General features: G+C 44.3%; 1 protein-coding gene across 5 annotated transcripts in view; it reads right to left on the bottom strand.

Moving 5' to 3' along the window:
* Positions 1–21,226, bottom strand: part of LOC142469856 (diacylglycerol O-acyltransferase 1-like) — a 32,740-nt gene that overhangs the window by 5,216 nt on the left and 6,298 nt on the right. For 3 of the 5 annotated variants that reach the window (XM_075576553.1, XM_075576556.1, XM_075576552.1), the window contains exons 2-14: positions 20,534–20,700; positions 15,410–15,530; positions 13,443–13,530; positions 10,857–10,897; positions 10,642–10,727; positions 10,209–10,261; positions 9,076–9,181; positions 8,803–8,928; positions 6,671–6,751; positions 5,634–5,737; positions 4,346–4,384; positions 3,524–3,565; positions 1,325–1,369 (exon numbers count right to left, since the gene is read on the bottom strand). In XM_075576553.1, the coding sequence (XP_075432668.1) occupies positions 1,325–1,369; positions 3,524–3,565; positions 4,346–4,384; positions 5,634–5,737; positions 6,671–6,751; positions 8,803–8,928; positions 9,076–9,181; positions 10,209–10,261; positions 10,642–10,727; positions 10,857–10,897; positions 13,443–13,530; positions 15,410–15,530; positions 20,534–20,606 (1,005 nt within the window). In that variant the 5' untranslated portion in view covers positions 20,607–20,700. The remainder of the gene's footprint in view (positions 1–1,324; positions 1,370–3,523; positions 3,566–4,345; positions 4,385–5,633; positions 5,738–6,670; positions 6,752–8,802; positions 8,929–9,075; positions 9,182–10,208; positions 10,262–10,641; positions 10,728–10,856; positions 10,898–13,442; positions 13,531–15,409; positions 15,531–20,533; positions 20,701–21,226) is intronic. The other 2 variants (XM_075576554.1, XM_075576555.1) reach the window with 2 other exon arrangements.

Raw genomic sequence — 21,226 nt, 5'->3', positions numbered from 1 at the left:
CTGGCGCCGGGACCACCGTGGTTACGTGGCTCTGGTGCCAGGACCACCGTGGTTACGTGGACCGTAACTTGCCCCGGTGCCAAAAACAGTAAATCCGACTACATCTGTAGGGCACTGGAAGAAAAGCTAATCTAATCCAAGGGCCACAGAGAGGCCTTTATATACTAAAGCAGCTGTTACTCCCCCCAGGCTCCCTCTTTTTTACAGATAGGAAGCAATGGCTCCCCACAGCTGAACCGCGGTTATTCCATCTCCGGGGAACACCTGGGCCCCGAGATTCATACTGATAACGCTAGCACCGGTACTTCTGGATGGCTTTTGAAATCCCCCCATGTGGGCCAATAGGTCTATAGGTCTGTGTAAGGCCTCGTCCATGCTGAATGCGTGCGCGTTCGAGCGCCGTGACGTCACGCGCTGATGAAGCTGGAGCGATTCCTGGCCATGTAGAAATGTGCTGTTGCACGCGCGGCAGGGGGGGGGGTCGAGTCTGTTTCGGGGGCTGTGTCCGTGACGGAAAATAAAAAATGAGATGTCAAAAAACAGATTCCGGCTCTGTGGTATATATACTATATACATACACATGGCACATGGTCATGGCATCTATTTTGTCTAGCTACAGTATGCTACTGACAGACTATTTTTAGTGTTCAAGCAGTATTTTGATATTTTGATACAAGTATTCTTAACGGAGGTTCTTTTAAGATTTTTTTTATAATTAACAAGAGTGTGTGTCTCTCTGTGTCTCTCTCTCTGTCTCTCTGTGTGTCTCTCTCTGTGTCTCTCTCTCTCTCTGTGTCTCTCTCTCTGTCTCTCTGTGTGTCTCTCTCTCTCTGTCTCTCTCTCTCTCTCTCTCTCTCTCTCTCTCTGTGTGACTCTCTGTGTCTCTCTCTCTCTCTCTCTCTCTCTCTGTGTGACTCTCTGTGTCTCTCTCTCTCTCTCTCTCTCTCTCTCTCTGTCTCTCTCTCTCTATCTCTGGCTCTCTCTCTCTGGCTCTCTCTCTGGCTCTCTCTCTCTCTCTGTCTCTCTCTCTCTGGCTTTCTCTCTCTGGCTCTCTCTCTCTGGCTCTCTCTCTATGTCTCTCTATCTCTGGCTCTCTCTCTCTGGCTCTCTCTCTGGCTCTCTCTCTCTCTCTCTCTGTCTCTCTCTCTCTGGCTTTCTCTCTATGGCTCTCTCTCTCTCTGGCTCTCTCTCTCTGGCTCTCTCTCTCTCTCTCTCTCTCTCTCTGTCTCGCTCTCTCTGTCTCTCTCTGGCTCTCTCTGTCTCGCTCTCTCTGTCTCTCTCTGGCTCTCTCTGTCTCTCATACACGATGTGCACCTGGTCTTACCGCAAGCTTTAGTATATGCTCAACAATGGAATTTGTTTGCACTTCCTGCATAAAAGAGACAAAAGGACAGAGATCAGGCAGGTGTATCACTAAACTCATCGCTGGCTGTTCGATTTATATCTCATTTATATGGCAATATCCAATTTGTATCCAGTAACCATTTCCTTTATGAGAAGCAGACTGTACCTTGAAGTTGGTATCATCTGGCATGGGGAGGTTGGGGGGGGGGGGGGGGGAAGAGCGAACTGCCCTATATTTATCAAGGCAAAAAAAAAATCACATTGCATCCCGTGGGGTGTTTTTCTGTAATAAATCTCCTGCACTGTTTTTGCTCTAGTTTTACGCGAATATTTAAGTCAGCTGATTTTTATGCATAAACCCCATGGGGTGCTATGGAGGTTATTTGCTAAAGGGTCCCGGCTGCAAATTTGGCAAAACCAGAGCAAATTAATTGCACCCAATTAATCAACTTAAAAACTGCTTTGAGTGGGATCCATTTTCTTTTATAAATATTGTGCTGCTGCACTCGCTTGCAGGTGGGAGACGTTAGTGAATATATGTCAAATTTGGAGAAAAAAAAATACATCAGATGTACAGTATGGGGTTTTATTTCTCTGTAGAGGTGGAGCATTTTTGTGCACCAAAAGTGCACCACTTTTACCATGATAGGTGGGGGAAGATAAATTAACATAAAAACGTGCAAATAGAAGTTTGTTTTGATGTGTTGCTCCATTTTTCTGTTTGCCTTTGTGTCAAATGTAAGAAAGACTTTCTTACAACTGATGCAAACTGTTGGCCAGAAATGTTTACGCCACCGCAGACCGGGCAGATTTCTCTGACGCAAATACAAGATAAAAAAAAGTGAGGCGCGTGGACGCAGACTTTGATACATCTCATTATAATCTGTGCAACGTGTAAATCCCCCTATTGACATGTCCCAAATCGTAATTTGACACATGATGCAAAATTTGGACCAAGGACACTGATACAGTGATGCAAACAGACATACAATGAAAATCATGCAATTTGTGCCAATTTTCTTCCAAATTTGCCTTTACACATCACCCCCCCCCCCCTGGAGACAGTCGCTCTCTCTCTCTCTCTCTCTCTAGTTTCCATCTTGGAAGTTTGCTTTTCATTGCGAGCAATCATCTCTACGTAATGTGAAACAATGCAAGAAGTGTGAGTTGTGTAGTCTGGACACTGGTCTTCCATCACCTGCCCTGAAGCTCAATGGCAGCACACAGACAAGCAGCCACACACACAAACATACAAGACCATCCATACATTCTGGCTCTCTGTGTATATATTGAGAAGTATCAAAGAAAGAAGCACTAACACGGACTCGTGTATCCTGCCACGGGGTGCACGTCGCCCCAACGTGCTGGGGTAGAAACGGCTGAAATAAGGATTGAGCGGCACTCCACTGGTCTTGTATAGAAATAATACTGTGTTTATTAAACAAACAATTAAGATCCTAAATGTTTGTTTAATAAATACGGTATTATTTCCATATACGAATAGGGGAATGCCGCGAAATCATCTGTATTTCTGTTTACATATTGGCATCACATGTTTTATGCGGTTGGCACTGTGCTCAAAATTGTAATGTCATAGTACCGTTTACACACATGGCAGCAGTACTGTAAGTGCCGGCAGTGTGGGCCTCTGGTACTTACACACATGGCAGCAGTACTGTAAGTGCCGGCAGTATGGGCCTCTGGTACTTACACACATGGCAGCAGTACTGTAAGTGCCGGCAGTATGGGCCTCTGGTACTTACACACATGGCAGCAGTACTGTAAGTGCCGGCAGTATGGGCCTCTGGTACTTACACACATGGCAGCAGTACTGTAAGTGCCGGCAGTGTGGGCCTCTGGTACTTACACACATGGCAGCAGTACTGTAAGTGCCGGCAGTGTGGGCCTCTGGTACTTACACACATGGCAGCAGTACTGTAAGTGCCGGCAGTGTGGGCCTCTGGTACTTACACACATGGCAGCAGTACTGTAAGTGCCGGCAGTATGGGCCTCTGGTACTTACACACATGGCAGCAGTACTGTAAGTGCCGGCAGTGTGGGCCTCTGGTACTTACACACATGGCAGCAGTACTGTAAGTGCCGGCAGTGTGGTCCTCTGGTACTTACACACATGGCAGCAGTACTGTAAGTGCCGGCAGTGTGGGCCTCTGGTACTTACACAAATGGGCTTCATGGTTGTCTTGATGACAGGCACAATCCACTATGGGAAAGAGCACAGAATACAGTAGGTAAACATAGTGGCCCATATTTACTAAGCGGTGCTATTCCATAAGACAACTTCCAGTCCCAGAAGACACCTTTCAACCCAGTCACTTGAATGGTGAATTACACTGAGACCATTTTATCTGAGCAATATTTAATTTAGCCCTATTAGTAGCATGAGGGTCCTTAGATATCAATCATAGTAGCAACGGAGTTAAACTCACATTTATTTATTTACTTTTGTTTTAATATATGCAGCATTTGATTACCTTTAATGAAAATTAATTACCGATCGATTCGTTATCCTGTGATCGATCGGCAAAGATCCTGCTTCCCCAGGTTCACGTAATAGCTGCCTTCAGCTTCAATCAATCCATAAAGTGGCAATCCAAGTGCTCTTTTTGTTTTTTAACATTTTTTTTTTACACATGATTGAAGCAGGGGGTCTCAGGAGCTGAACCCCAATATTTTCAGCTCTGGGGACCCCTGCTATTGGAGATAGATACCTCCATAGGGGGTGCCAGTGGACGATCCGGCTCAGCTAGCTGGCATTGTGCCTTAAGGCAATATGATCACGCCACACGCGCACACCTCTATGGGCGCGATCAATGCCTTAATGCAATGTGGTCGCGCCCCGCGCCCACACCACCGCGCTGTCCTCGCCAGCATGGACGCCGCCTTAGAATCCAAAATTGGACAGCCCCCCTGACGCCACATTCAGATGTGTCAGTGTCACCGTGAAGTCGATCTTGTACTATGGGTTCTGTATACGACGTACCTGCTGCACGATTCCGAGCATGAGCTGAAACAAGATGACCTGAGAACAAAGAGGAGAAGACAAGTAGGAAGGCGTTATTGGTGGTAGAATTAGGGTGGGAAGTGATGAGGCTTCTCCTCTGCATTGGTCACCCCATCTGATCTGTGGTTACATAGGTAAGCAGAGACCCAGGAAAAGTCTTCTCAACCCCGTATGGCTGGAGCATGTGTTTTGGGCATATTGAAGGTGCAGTGTTATTAGATATAACAAGCCAAACGCAGCCCTAAATCCATCTAATGAACTTGTATGTAATATCACTATTTTTACCACCTACATGCATAGGATCCATATTAGTCCCTCAATTGCCAGAGGAGCTATCAACACATTGAAAAGGTAATCCCTTGGCAGCGCCTCTGGCACTCAATTGTTTAAACCTCATCCCCTTGGTCCCAGTTTATCTGTGATCAGAATTTAGTGGCAACTGGCAACCCTAGTTAGGACTGCAGTGTTGCCAACCTACCTCAATACTATCATTATTCCTGTTACTCAATTTTTCCAAAGGAAAAAGGAATGCACTGGTGTTGCAGGGTACATGCAACCACACACGCGGGTTCTCTTGATAAGGCTTATTTATTGAGCCTTAAAACATACAGCACACAAAAAACAAAATAGCTTCTCGTCAGCAGACAAAAAGAAAATAGCTTCTTCTTAGCAGACAAAACAAAATAGCTTCTCTTTAGCAGACAAAACAAAATAGCTTCTCTTCAGCTTAGAAAACAAGGCAGCTTCTCTTTTGCATGCAGGACACAGACAGTTCATAACATATGTACTTTGCAACACAGACCTCATAGCAGTAATCTCTTCAGTATTTTCAGTCCTGTCTCCTGACCAGCTAGCTCACATGTGTGTGTAGCCTGGGGTTTTTAAACACCTTGATTATGCAGCTGGGGTCAGACTCATTAAGCAGCCCTTCTCCACTGAAAGTTAACCTCGTCACTGCTGCACTGCAAACTTAGACATATGTTTGCCAGGTATATGGCTGGTGACGTTCATTCACCCTGTCACAACAGGGAAGAATACTGGCTTGAAATTTCATAATGATATAGTGCAGGGGTTTTCAGGATATCCCTGTTTCAGCACAGGTGGCTCGATGAGTGGCTCAGTCATTATGACTGAGCCACTGATTTGTTGGTGGCCCTTGAGGACTGGAGTTGGCCACCTCGAATTATAGAGTAAGAGTGGCAACACTGAGATTATATTTGAGGTGCACGATAGATTGACCTTATTTCTTTTGCAAAGAAGAACTTACCATCTCCAGAAGTCTGCAAAGCAGGAACTTGATGCGCAGTTCTCGGGTGCTGGGGAAGTTCAGCTCGTAGCAGAGAGTTGGGGCAAGCAGGAAATAAAACAAGTCTGAGAACAACAATTCCCGGTTGGTGATTTATGTGGGTAATTACAGAGCAAAATCACTGCAAATAGCGTCATTTTCGTCTCGTGTCTCGTAGTGTCATTGTATCAAGGTACTTTGATCCAGTTCTGCACTATGTGTATCAGCAAGTGATTTAAAGAGGATTAATTGGGAGGTGGGGGGTGGAGGTTTGCTGGAAGTTAAGCAACACATTTATAATAATGGGATTCCATGCAGCAATCTCCCCGAAATTACGATTTTGTTTTTGCCTTATATAAACCAGGGGGTCCTTCGAAGCTGAAATGCAGCACTCAAGGCCCAAGGACACCCTGATGGCAGATATTTAATTTTCTTATTAATTTGTTTACTTTTGCCAGTACCAGCAAAGAAAAAATAAATATCGCTTTTAAAGCTGCAATGTTATCTCTCAATGCTGTCACCAGTTTCTATTGGCCGCCAGAATTCAGTCAGCTGGGGTTCCCCATGGCTTGGTGTGCCGTGGTTCAGCTCCGACCTGACAAACTCTTTACGGTCATGCATTCCCCACTATCTTGTAGACCAGCGGTCCTCAACTTGTGTTCTGTGAAACACTTACAATAGGTAAGTATAATGAGCCAAAAGAAAACCGCGATACAAGCCTTCTAGGTGTCCGCTGCTGCACCAAGATGGCGGCGCCTCGCTTCAGGACATCACCGTCGTGATTGATGACGTCACGATGGTTAGGTCCTGAATCGAGGACACACTAAAGCTTAACCCTTTTGCTATCATAGGGGTCAGTAAAGCATTGCAGAGGATTGTAGCATAGGAATTAACACAAAGCCGCCCCCTGCAGCGAATGAAGACTGAAAACGAGCTAAGTTATCTCTGTGATCTTAATATATTTGTCTGCAAGAGCCCCCTGTCCCTGGTTTCCCAGGACGCTCAATGGGTAATGTTACCTGGTAGTGTGAGGTTTAGTGGATACATGACCATCTTGTCTTTCCCTCTTTCTCTTCTCCTCTTCTCCTCTTCTGCCCTTGCTAAAATTTCAAAGAGAGGTTTTGAGGAGGTGGCAGGAAACATTAACTCTTTCACACTCATTTGTTATTGTATGTATGTATAGCTTTTATATATATATATATTTTTTTATACATATATATATATATATATATATATATATATATATATATATATATATATATAATACTGAGTTAAGTTATGGTGAGTAAAAAAAGTGACAAAAACCCTCCACAGGAAAGCAAATATGCAAATATAACTGTATGCTCATCTGCATGTCTTAGGCAGGTCTGCAACCCCGCCTTTCCCCATTATCACCCAGCATACAGCACTTCCACTGCAGCAAGGGATTCTGGGAAATGACATGCAAATGAGCACACAGTGTCACTTTTGCTTTCCTGTGGAGGGTTTTTGTCACTTTTTTTACTCACCATAACTTAACTCAGTATTATGGTTTAGCCTATCCCATAGCCTCTCTTGCATTCCCAGTAAAATCAACCCCACACTGATGAGACCCATCAAGGTCGAAACAGCTGTCTGTGTGTGGGTGGTTTTCTGGGTATGCACCTTAACCCTGGCTGTGCTCAAAGCTGTGACCATGCAGCAAGCTTAAGCCTATAGGGAACCATGTTAAAAATGGTTATTGAGGCAAAAAGTGACACTGTGTGCTCATTTGCATGTCATTTCCCAGAATCCCTTGCTGCAGTGGAAGTGCTGTATGCTGGGTGATAATGGGGAAAGGCGGGGTTGCAGACCTGCCTAAGACATGCAGATGAGCATACAGTTATATTTGCATATTTGCTTTCCTGTGGAGGGTTTTTGTCACTTTTTTTACTCACCATAACTTAACTCAGTATTATGGTTTAGCCTATCCCATAGCCTCTCTTGCATTCCCAGTAAAATCAACCCCACACTGATGAGACCCATCAAGGTCGAAACAGCTGTCTGTGGGTGGTTTTCTGGGTATGCACCTTAACCCTGGCTGTGCTCAAAGCTGTGACCATGCAGCAAGCTTAAGCCTATAGGGAACCATGTTAAAAATGGTTATTGAGGCAAAAAGTGACATTGTGTGCTCATTTGCATGTCATTTCCCAGAATCCCTTGCTGCAGTGGAATAATGCAGATGATATTATATTATTGTATCAGATGATATTAAACTTCAGATTTAATGTTTCTATACCTTGTGCAAGGATTAACTTTGTTGCAGTCTGTGCACCATCATGTTTGCTATTTTGTATATTATATTGTATTTTATATATATTTTTTATATATATATTTATTTTCTTAATATATTTGTATTTAGATGCAATGTAATGTAAGGGGGGCGTATTTTTTTTTGTGAACTACATTTTTTATATAGGGTTGAAGCAGGGGGTGACCGGAGCTGAACCCCCGTTAATTTCCAATCCAGGGACCCCCTGCTTCCAGAGATACTAACCTGCGAATTAGGTGCCAGGAGCAGCTCTCCTCGGCAAGCAGGGTTCACAATATATCTGCTGTTCAGATATTTCCCGGCCTGCGGGCCAATAGGAAGCCGTGACGTCATCGATGTGGCTTCCATGTGATGCAAGAGCTTCAAACCTGAAAGCACTGCTTCCTGAGACAGAGCACCTACTTCAGAGATAAGCATCTCCATAAGTAAGGGGTCACTGGGGCTGAAATTAACGGGGTTCAGCTCCAGAGACCCTCTGCTTCAATTCTTTATTTAAAAATGTTGTTTTGCAACTTCTTTTTTTTGTTTTATACTAAAGATATGCCACAGTTTCCTGTACAGTTGGGTACTGGGGCCAAATATGAATACAATGATCACATAGATCCCAGCGGTTACATTGGTGGTACTGTGCCAAATTTAAAGGAAGACACATTGGACTGAATTTTAGAAAGGTTAAAGCTGTAAAAGTAGATTCCTAGACTAAATCCATTATTCTTTAAACACAAGATGAAATTGGATTGGAAGATTGTAAATATAAGAAGTAGTGCTCTCCATACATCCTAGCAGCATCACACTGAGACCACTGATCACTAAGAGTGGTGTATGGCGACGTTTGGCATCGCTCGTGCAGCTGTTCCCTACCTATTCTTTTCAGTCCACCTCGGGCATTCTTGGGATGTTTCTCACGATACCACCGGTTGACATCATGGTAGGAGTAAAGTTTTAGGCACAAGATGGTGTACACCAGAAGAGTCAGAATTGATCCCACTGAGAAAACAGAAGTGCAACTTGTGAGAACCCTGAAGGAGTTTAAGACTGGACCTGTCATTACAGTAATGCTTCAACCACTAACCCTTTCTCTGCCTGATCGGACAGACACAGAAGGAGAGACACGTTGAAGAGTGGCAATCTGACCTGGTGTAATGGATTTGAGCCTGAAGACCATCAGCGCTGGAAACACAATCAGTGAAGGCAAATAAATGCACTGAAGCACCGTGCCAAGTATTTCATGATTGCGGCTCTACAAAGACAATGTGAAAGGTGATTAGACCTCACATGAAGGAGCAGTAACCGATCACGCTACTGACACACACACAGGCAGGCATTTTTATTGATTGACAAACGTGTTGCAACATTGATGCAAATTGTGTCACTTTGCATGAATGTATGGGTGGTCTTTGCATTTTGGGCCTTGTGCATCAGTTTAGGGTGACTCAATAGGAGAAGTTAGGGAGCAGTTACATGATGCACAGATTATAATGAGATGTATAAAACTCTGCATCTCCCTGCATCACTTTTTTTTGTATCTTGTAATTGCGTTTTTAAAAAATCCGCCAGCTCTGAAATGCGGTAAGCTTTTCCGGGTAACAATTAGCATCACAAAGTACCGAACTCTCTCTTACATTTGACACGAGCGTCAAAGCGGACTTCTATTTTGCACTTTCACTAAGTTGATGCACCTTCCCGCGATGTTTGTTTATCAAACTCCAAAAATGGCAATTGACAATAAGGCAGCTATTCATTAAAGTGCAAAAATAGACTTTTCAAGCGCAGTAAATGGTAACATCGCTCAGTCATTTTGCCATATTCATTAACGAGAACTCTCCCGTTGAAACCGTGCGTAAAGTGATATGTAGGTAGCGATTTCATTTGGCGTTAAAAAGTTCATGCGACATGCAAATTGAATTAGTAAGCGAGGAAATCAAGCAACATTAAGTATTCAAATGTTATTTTATAACGGGCAAGACAGGAACTGACAGAGGAAATCTTTCTCTCTCTCCAGGAGTGCAAATCCTGTTACTGGGTCAGGCGATTATGATGTAATAGGCCTCCCCGAGTTACCAGACTAATCCTTTATGTGTATTTTCTTTGCTATTTCTTTTCTTAAGAAAATAAACCATTCTTGTTGGTTCTACTTGAGATTGGTGTTCGGCCTCTCACTTCCCTGTAATGTGACTCCAATGAACATTAGGTTGTTTTAGTCTCATTACAGGAAGGAGATAAGTTGGTATGGGGCACAACGTCAGTAAAAGTGGATGAACTCCTACCTTGGTCATGAATTTTTCAAGAAACACAGCAGGAGCAGCAATCACATGAGAGACTGTGGAGTAGAAAGGAGAGAGATTTGTAATTACCCTCAAAGAACAAGAGGGCTGAGCTCTGGTAGATTAAATGCCAGGATCCTCTCACACATATACATTATGCCCTGTAATTTGCTCCATTTACAAATAATGCAGCACTAGTGGAAATTTCATCACACAGAAATTAAAGACTCCCCTATCCCCCACATTCACATCACCCTACAATAAAGACAGCAAGCAGCACCAGTGCAAGCCTAGATCTTATTTTCACACACACCTTGCCATTCTGCTAAACCTTACCATCAGACAAAGATCAGGTAAAGCACGGATAGATGCCGTGCAAACCTAATATCCCCCTCCATAGTCACACTGAAACTATCCATGGTAAGTGATCACATACCTAAAATTAGATAAGTAGCTGGCCAGTTGTATGGATCCTGCCGGACGTAAGAGACAATTTGAAAAGGGTCCACAAGTAGCCCATATCTGGGGGAGAAACAAGAAGAGTTAGAAGTTTACAGGTCTTCCATTTCTGAAAACGCAACCAACCAACCGTTTCCTTAATCCTTTCCTTGTGTATATCAGCAGTACTCTCTCATTCAGAGGAACACTTACTTGGTAAAGTTCTCCAGGTTCATAAGGACATGAGTAAGGAACTAGAGGGAAAAAATATAACCGTCACTGTGAGTAGAAGCTTCTAGTCCCCACACATCTGACGACCCAGTAATACAATAATATATAGTATCGCAGTGATTCAGAGATTAACCCATCGCCCTTCAATTATATGCTTCCATTTCAGGATATGAATAAATACTAGTCCTCCCAACATATAGTAACTGTGTGAAACAGAGGGACTTAATGCCCATCTACCAGGAAAATCTTTGACACACATATCTAGTTGTCTCTCTCACAGTTCCCTTGTGGTCCATCTGGTGTGCTGCTTCCTCTGTCTTCTCTGGGATTTCCTCTGCTGTCTTCTCTTGGTTCTCTTATACTTTCCTGTCTTCTGATTACCTTTGCCTTTGTTTTGTATGTTCTGAGACTCACCCTGCCATAGCCGGTTTCTGCCATAGTGCCTGTTCTTTGTTTGTGTTGAGCCCTAGTTCATGTATTACATGTCCTTGCCAGTAATTCAGCTTGTCCAGTTTCTGTGCCTGTGGATTCCTTTTTGCTGACCCCAACCTGTGACCCTCGACGATGGTACGTTGCCGTTTGCTTGCTCGTGACCCGACTATAATACATTGCCACCTGCCCTGGACCCCTGCCTGTGACCCCGACTACACCTTTGCTTATTGCCTGCTGTTCTGGCCACTGAGGTCCAATTCTGCACCTAGAGTTCCCTGACACACTCCTGTCTAACAACTCCCATCACAGTGGTGTATTTCATCAGCAAATTGTGTAGTGCAGTATATGTGATGAATGATAAGTATCTGAAATACATGCACACACACACACATGTATATAAATATATTAACACTCACACATATCTCTATCTAACACTCATTTTAGGATTCATAGATTATGTAAAATAATTTGATTCTGTCTATGCCTCAGCCATTTTAAATGCATTAAGAAGACAACATGTTGAACTGTATATTGATATAATAAGGAGCATTTACGAGAATGCCATATCAACCCTTAGAAGACACAAGCAAGATAAGGAGGAGACAAAATGGCCCCAACGCTTTTCACAGAAGAATTGTTGAAGACATTGAATTGGGACGTAAAAGGAATCAAAATAAACAGTAAATACTTGAGTCACCTACGGTCTGCAGGTGACATTGTTATTTTTGTCACAAGTCCAGAAGATCTCCAGCGACAAATCAGAGAACTCGCCGAAGCAAGTAAGAAGGCCGGCTTCAATATGAATCTCAGAAAGACCAAAGTGATGTTCAAGAAATATGCCAGCTCTACAAAGATCAAAATAAATGGAATTGGACTGGTAGAAATTGAAGACTCTGTGTACCTTGACCAGCAATGGATGGGAACCTTTCAAATTAAATCAACAGGAGAATGAAGATGGGCTGGAGCACATATGGAAGAAAACAAAACTATATTTTAAGGGAACCTTCGCCTCAAAAGGAAAGTGTTCGACCCGTGTTTCATACTTGTTCTCATGTACAAATGTGAAACTTGAACCCTAAATGCAAAGATGAATCAGAATATGCTGAGCATTAACAGAAGACAGGAAAAATACGTTAAATGTTTCAGAAGCAAACAAAAGTCTGTGACATCATCCCATGAGTGAAGAAATATAAAATGGCAGTGGAATAGACATATCGCAAGAAGTATTTACCATCGTTCGGCAAAGATAGTACTCAACTGGATTCCAACATATAACAAAAGACCAAGAAGACAGCCAAAAGTAAGATGAAAGGATGAAATCGGAAAATATATTGGAATAACATGGAGAAGAGAGAGAGGCTTGTAACCGCAGTACCTGGAAGGCCATTGGGGAAGCTTCATCCAGCAGGGAATCAACAGGGGCTGATGATAATGATGACTTAGCTATCTGTCTTTACCAAACACACACACACATACTGTATAAAGCGATTTATATCTATATATCTGTAAACAACAGAGTGCCAGGAAAGGAGCCCCTTTGATGGTGATGATAAAGATATATCTATTGATCTTTCTTTGTAAAACAGTATTTGTGATCTGAGGAAGAAAGAACTCTCGAAAGCTTGTCTTATAATATCAATTGTTAGTCCAAACAAAAAATGTATCACCCAATACTGAAATACTCAATACGTATACATACACACACAGACAGTAGAGTGCCAGGAAAAAGGAAATGTCCCTTGATTCTTTCTCTAAAATACTTGCTACTGAGATACTGAGTGGTCCAGGTTAATTTCATTTAAAGATAGCATTTGTTGTTGAAGATTGGGTAGGCTTGCATTTTCTCTGATATGTTAACACAGAATAACTTCATGTTTAATTAAATAAAGAAGATTTATTTATGTTTTTGAGCTAGTAGTGATGTTTTAGCAAATCAATCTTTGTTCTTTAAAGAGTAGATGTCTGCTGACATGCTGAGTCAATGAGGAGATGAAAATGACATGAAGATATACTAACACAACTCATTGTAATACCTTCAGCCAAGTTTCGCTCCACTTAATAATTACCTCTGCATTATGGTATCTACCAAACTTTGTTGAAGTGCTTTGACCTATTAATTAAACACCTTTCACTTACCAAGATGATGAGTGACCAACAGAAGACACCTTGATAGTTGCCGAATCCAGTATCGGAGCTGAACAGAGATACATTAAACGTATGGCAACTGGAAATAAAGGGGTGGTGATTAATTACAGAATGTGTCTGGCATGAACATGTTTTGACAAAAAGGCATTGTGATTAAGCCTTTCATTGAAAATGTTTGTGAAATGTAAGCTTGTGTAGTTCTGGGTGCAACTGTATATACCGTATCAAGCTCCAGTATCCTCCGTTCTGCAGGTAAATTGATAGTATTAGATTTGTTTGGTATATCTAAGAAGTTATATTACATAAGACTCCTTCCAGCATGGCATAGTAAATATGGCACTTTACTACTCATTCAAGTTACGTCTGGCACGGAAGGTGTCCTATGGAATAGTCATATTAAATGTGGCACTATGTATCAAACAGCTGACACTTGCAACCTGATATGGTGTATTGCATTAATTTTCACTGGCTTCAAATTTAAGAGGGCTTCAAATATCTTGCATTCAAAAACAGTCTCTTAGGTGCAGAAGTTACATCTCAGACATGCTGGATTTAATTGATGTAAAGATAAGACGGTGACAGTGAAGGACCTGGTTCCAAGATGTCTGAGATGCACACGCCTTGTCCTTGTCACTTTGAAGGATCTCGCCATTGGGGAATGTTGGGGATGATGGCATTTTGTTGAAAGCATCTCTCTCTGTGTTTTGCCTAATCTGCCCTTGGCTTATAGTATATCACTTAAGCATGGGAAGGCAGAAAGCCTAGTGTGACATCACCACAATCCATGGTTGTGAGGTCAGGGCACCTAACTATATTTGATGGCACTGCTTATAAATGCCTGTTACCTACAGATTACACCTGTCCTCAAGATGATTAATGTTTAGCAATTAGGGTCCCCTAATAAGGTCCACTAGCCATCATAAGGCCTGGCTACTGATGGCCCTTGAGATGTTTAGTTAATGTCATAATATTTTGCTCTCTAGGGAAGACGACGTTTGCAGCTCTCAGTGAGTTATGAACGTGATGGGAATGGAACTTGGCGGCTTTCCCAGCGTCCCACAATATTTATACATATATACAGGAAAAAAACGTTGGTCCCGATGAAGTCACGTGATCGTGACGAAACGCGTTGGGACATGAGTTGCTGATGTGACGTCACTAAGCTGAGGAGCTACGGAAGGCGACGGAGGTGTTCCGACATGTCTCCAAGCTGATCGCAGGCATACAGCTGATTTGCAGCAAGCTGTGCGCCGCGAGGCTGAGGGAACAGCTTCACATAGTGAGGTTGCTACACCGCTGACAAGAGCCCACGATTCTGGTGATATTCGGCTACAAAGACTCCAGTCCTCCCGCTCCCGTGGTAAACGTCTCCAGCACTCAGTGTTAACTCTACATGCCTTTATGTTATAACCGTGTTGTAAGTGCATGTCCTATCGATTGGGCATTCTCCCTTTTAATAAATCCCCTATTATATCACAGATTTATGCTATCGAGCTTGCGCTTCTTTTTTTTTTCTGTAGGTATTTTTGTGGTTGGCTAAACCACATAAGAAGCTGCAGTTTCGGCTCCAAGTGATCAGCTGTTTGGACTAATTACACCAGACTTTCCTCTCTGTTTATTACTATTCTGTGGTAACTGGTTGTGTTTGTTGTGATTTAAGTAACTATCTAATTGTATTTACATTTTAATTGTATTTATTTAGCCTCTAATTGGCAATTGATTAATATGGTTTATATTTATATCTAATTTCATATTGTCACATAGTGTTAGTAGTTACACTGACCTAGCGCTACTTTTTGTTTGTATTTTATATATATAAAATATATATATATGGTAGGCAGAGCGGTACATAACATTTTTAATAGATAAACCCTCCCACCTATAGTATAACCCTTTAATTCCCAAGTTTTGCATGTTAAGGTTATTATGTCATATATGATTTAAAAAATAACATGTACGTAAGCTTCTCTGCATCATGGAGCCACCTTTCTTGCTCCTTGTCTGGTGTCGGGATCGCTGATGTTCCTGTGTTGTAGGTGACTCTCCGCTGCTTCCTTTGTGGAGACTTTTTCCTTCGCCCTGTGGGATGGCCAGACAGTTTAATTACTGACTTTCACACTCGGCTATAATCATGGCAAGGAAAGTAGTCCTGCTACAACAATGCTACGGGACAGAGATTGTTAGCTTGTTAGCCAAATTTCATATATGTGGCACAAATTGAAATCCAACATTAAAATGCCTCCTTTTGCCCTAGAGTTCTCCCTGGTAGCAAAAAGGTTAATAACATTTGCCCATTGGCTCCTGATCTCCCATAGTTGCCAATCCAGGCTAGGATTTGAAATTTGGGGTGGTTGTTGTCAAAGTTGGAAAATGCCATTGGAGCTCTATATGCAAAGTGAAGATTTAGCCCATTTCAACTGGGTTTTAAAAACCTGGCACAGAGTTGTACATATTCAGATCCCATTAGAAGATTACTTTAAAAAATATATATTTATTTATTTATAAAATGTGTTACCAGGAAGTAATACATTGAGAGTTACCTCTCGTTTTCTAGTATGTCCTGGGCACAGAGTTATAAAAAAAATACATGGTTACATTAAATGAACAGGGTTATACAGTGAATTCACAGACATTTCATGCACAGATAGAGAGTTGGAAAATTGGGTACAGGGGATAAAGGGCTTATGAGTTTCAGATTGTAATAGAGCAGCTTTAACATCACCGAACATCAGCGAACGGCAGCAAATGGCTCACACCCTTTGGCTGCCCTTCACTTGCTTCATGTTTCTATCTATGTACCACTCTCCTTCCAAGTGATATGAATTAATTACAGGTTAATATGCAGCATTTGCTAAGGTGCATCACAGATGAATCCCAAGACTGCCATGCTCTATATGAGTTAGCAATTAAGATAAACACTGATTTAATTCTGACTAAGGGAAGTGTTATGTTTGTCCTCAACAATATAACTGCAGAATCACGTGTACTTTTCCACACTAGAAAGTGTACAGCCCTACAGTACAGTATCTTTTTATTTGTTCAAGATTGAAATGTCAGTGAACTTCTTTTATAGGATGGAACATGTAAAAGCCTAAATCAGCTGAATCTTTCCTTGGAACCACCATTTAAATTAATATGAAAACCTCTGCCAGCTCCTTTAGTGGCTATAACCTCTGGGTGAGGGGGGATTTATTTGTATTTGTTTAACTAGGTGGGAAGCTGGATCTGAAAAGTGTTGATTTCCGTTCCGGGGACCCTCTGCTTCCTGAGATACTTAACGCGGAAGGTAGCAACCCCGACTGGGCACAGAAAATGGCCGTTTTAAGGTCTCACGGACAAATAGGAAGCTGCAACATCATCTTTTGCGGCTTCCTATTGACCCGCATGCCGCGGGATATTTAAACAGGCGTGAGAAACTGACATCACCTTCCGATGTAAATATCTCAGGGATTAGGGGGCCCCAGAAGTTCAAACGTACATGGTTCAGCTCCGAAGACCCTCTGCTTCAAATCTGAGAGAGGAGATGGTTTTTTTTTCTTTGAAGGCAAATGTCCTTTAAATCCTCCATCATAATATAAAGGTTTGTTGTAGGTTGTGACATCTTTCAAGGGACCAAGATTACAGTTCTTCATAGATTAAATTAATGTAGAGCTTTCCAAACCTAATAGGGTTTCTTTTTCGAGTGTACTGTGGCAGCACGGCAAGAAGGAAGTGGACCACCTCTACTTTTAGTTCTTAGACTTACGACTATTGCTGAGGCGGGGGCCTCAGTTCCTATTGACAACTTACTTGCCTACGTTCAGATCGCGGGAATGATAAAGACACGTATACGGATGATACAACAGATTTGCTTAATGTGAGGATTCGCCATCCTGGCGGCTGGAGACCGTCTCCTCACTCCAAAGCTCCTGTCGTAACGGACACTCAGCAGGCGCCGTCTCATGGCCCCGTTACGCGCGCGCGGATCTTGCGCGGCCTGTCTACCCACACGCGGACTCCATCTCCACCTCCTGCTCCGGCGCGTGACGGGTGCGCTCATCCAGCCTCCCCTCTGACTCACGCCCCAGTCTCCGTCCCCCCGCCCTGGTGATGGACAGGACAGACGTGGGAGTGACGTGCGCTCCAGTCTTCGGCCCATGACCTCTGTGACGCGCGCAGGTCAGCGCGCGCTCGGTCCCACCTCCGGTCCTGATTCGGCTGCATCATAGGACACACCTGTGTGCACCAGCAGCCTATAGGATTCGGTTTTCTGGTTCCGCCCCGGCTCCCCATTGGAGGATCTTCCTTTATATAACCTCTTGCTCCAGACACTCATTGCTGAGCATAGTGTTGTGTGACGCCGGGCCTTGCGGCATTCAGTTCCTGCATCTCCTGCCTTGTCTGTTGATCCTGCCGCTGCCTGACCCTGCTACATACCTTGGACTCCGCACCTCTCTACTCCTGAACCTGGCTACGTACCCCGACGACCCACTACTCTCCATTCCTGAACCTGGCTACGTACCCCGACGACCCGCTACTCTCCATTCCTGAACCTGGCTACGTACCCCGACGACCCGCTACTCTCCATTCCTGAACCTGGCTACGCACCCCGACGATCCGCTACTCTCCATTCCTGAACCTGGCTACGCACCCCGACGATCCGCTACTCTCCATTCCTGAACCTGGCTACGCACCCCGACGATCCGCTACTCTCCAATCCTGAACCTGGCTACGCACCCCGACGATCCGCTACTCTCCTATCCTGAACCTGGCTACGCACCCCGACGATCCGCTACTCTCCAATCCTGAACCTGGCTACGCACCCCGACGATCCGCTACTCTCCATTCCTGAACCTGGCTACGCACCCCGACGATCCGCTACTCTCCTATCCTGAACCTGGCTACGCACCCCGACGATCCGCTACTCTCCAATCCTGAACCTGGCTACGCACCCCGACGATCCGCTACTCTCCATTCCTGAACCTGGCTACGCACCCCGACGATCCGCTACTCTCCTATCCTGAACCTGGCTACGCACCCCGACGATCCGCTACTCTCCTATCCTGAACCTGGCTACGCACCCCGACGATCCGCTACTCTTCAATCCTGAACCTGGCTACGTGCCCCGACGATCCGCTACTCTCCTATCCTGAACCTGGCTACGCACCCCGACGACCCGCTACTCTCCTATCCTGAACCTGGCTACGCACCCCGACGATCCGCTACTCTCCAATCCTGAACCTGGCTACGCACCCCGACGATCCGCTACTCTCCATTCCTGAACCTGGCTACGCACCCCGACGATCCGCTACTCTCCAATCCTGAACCTGGCTACGCACCCCGACGATCCGCTACTCTCCAATCCTGAACCTGGCTACGCACCCCGACGATCCGATACTCTCCTATCCTGAACCTGGCTACGCACCCCGACGATCCGCTACTCTCCATTCCTGAACCTGGCTACGCACCCCGACGATCCGCTACTCTCCAATCCTGAACCTGGCTACGCACCCCGACGATCCGCTACTCTCCAATCCTGAACCTGGCTACGCACCCCGACGATCCGCTACTCTCCATTCCTGAACCTGGCTACGCACCCCGACGATCCGCTACTCTCCATTCCTGAACCTGGCTACGCACCCCGACGATCCGCTACTCTCCAATCCTGAACCTGGCTACGCACCCCGACGATCCGCTACTCTCCATTCCTGAACCTGGCTACGCACCCCGACGATCCGCTATTCTCCAATCCTGAACCTGGCTACGCACCCCGACGATCCGCTATTCTCCAATCCTGAACCTGGCTACGCACCCCGACGATCCGCTACTCTCCAATCCTGAACCTGGCTACGCACCCCGACGATCCGCTACTCTCCAATCCTGAACCTGGCTACGCACCCCGACGATCCGCTACTCTCCAATCCTGAACCTGGCTACGCACCCCGACGATCCGCTACTTTCCAATCCTGATCCAGCAAGTACCCTCTACTACTCTCACATCTATACTCCTGACCTGGCTTGCACGGCCAATCTACATTCTAGGCGCGCCCGCGTGGCTGTGGGTTGGCGTTACTCAATTCCCTACCTCAGCACCGCGGTCGCGCTTCGTTTGTGGTGAGCTACGCATTACACTTAACCACTAATAACTACGGTAACCTGTGATTCTGAGCCGAGGAGCACTACAGGCAATATGCACTTTAACACAATCCCCAATGATGCTGCGGAGGTGTGAAATAGGTGTCAGTGGTGTGTAGCCACCCAATCCTGGGTATGTTGGCTTGTGATGGAGCCGCACACCATGGGAGCTCGTTGTGTACTAACTGTTGCAGACCTGCACTTCAAAAAGGGTGCTTCAGTACCGCTTTGCGTTATAGCCGTTGAGGGTCCACTCCGACAGCGCTGGATCTCTCTATCACGTCTGGATTGTAACCCGCTACTCCTGTCGTCTCGTGTTCTCGGGCCCACTCTGGAATCCTCGAAGAACCTGCTAGCCCTCAGGTCCAAGCTGATCTCCTCTCAACATGACCGCCCCCCTTTTTAAAGGCTCCTCTCCCTCTTAGTCCCTCCTCTTCCACAGCCGTTAGTATTGCTCTTATGTCCTATTAGTTACATGTCCAGAGGACATTGGAGAGGAACCTGCCAGGGGGCAGTGTGAGTGTGTGGATCTCACCACACAGGCGGTTACAGAAGTATATAAATATATACATATCCCCAAAGGCTTCTATGAAGAATGCTTACTTTGGTCCTATACAATGTCTCAGAACCTATAATAAATCTACATTTCTGCAGGACCAATATGGCTACTACTAGAACTTTGAACTACATCATAATATTAATTATTATCATTATTATTATTATTATTATTATTATTAACTGTACCAAATTAAGTTGTCCTTTTTATCTGAAGCCAAATTGCAATTTTAACTACCAAGGGCATTGTGTGCCATGGGAATATGCATCTGTACTATATTGATTGCTGTGTTACGAACATATACATCCGTCATTATTACACCAATTCCTATTCACTTGAATTGAAGATGATGCGTCATTACTGTGTGGTACCCTGCTATTCACTATATTGAATAAAGGCCAAAGAGAATTACCTGGTGACCGTTCTTGCTGTGGAAAATGCCCCGTCTCGGTGAGGCAATCGCGCGAATATGAACGTCGCTGCATTTGAATCTAATAAAGTGCTTCCACCATCACAAATCATGCAAGGGCCCCCCCCGTGTGGACACAGCTACAATAGCTGTTCAGACGATAGTGAGTCCTGTAATAAAGTAGGATGGATAAAATAAATGATTGCCATGCTGGGGGTGGGGTGAAAGAAATGACTTGTGGCAGAATAGTCTGACTCTCTCTACAGCCCCATTCACATTCAGACTGCCATGTGAGACTCGTCCAGAACTCAACTCTACTATGAACCTATTAAGCATGCTACAGTCCTTACAGAGCTTACAGTCCTGGGCGCAGGCCCTGATACACAATACCAGTGTCAGTACAATACCATGCTACAGTCCTTAGCTCACTTTGACCCTCGAAAGGACTGCCCTTTTATAACATCTGACACTATTTTGTATCAATTACTTTTTACTCCTGTTGTTCTGAATCAAGTTCCATATTCCGTGTTGGCTAATCCAATTATCTGTTAGCATATAAAAAAATAAAGATTTGATTACATAGGGAGCAAAAAGGCAAAAAAAAAAAAAGTAGGATTTAACCCCTTCGTAATGTGTTGTTGGCCCCTGTGGCTCTGAATGGGTTAAGGTTTTATAGATCAGTGTTTTCTAACCTTT

Source organism: Ascaphus truei, chromosome 19 (genome assembly GCF_040206685.1).
Source record: "Ascaphus truei isolate aAscTru1 chromosome 19, aAscTru1.hap1, whole genome shotgun sequence".
In the NCBI taxonomy this organism is placed as follows: domain Eukaryota; kingdom Metazoa; phylum Chordata; class Amphibia; order Anura; family Ascaphidae; genus Ascaphus; species Ascaphus truei.
This window is presented reverse-complemented; position numbering and strand designations above follow the sequence as displayed.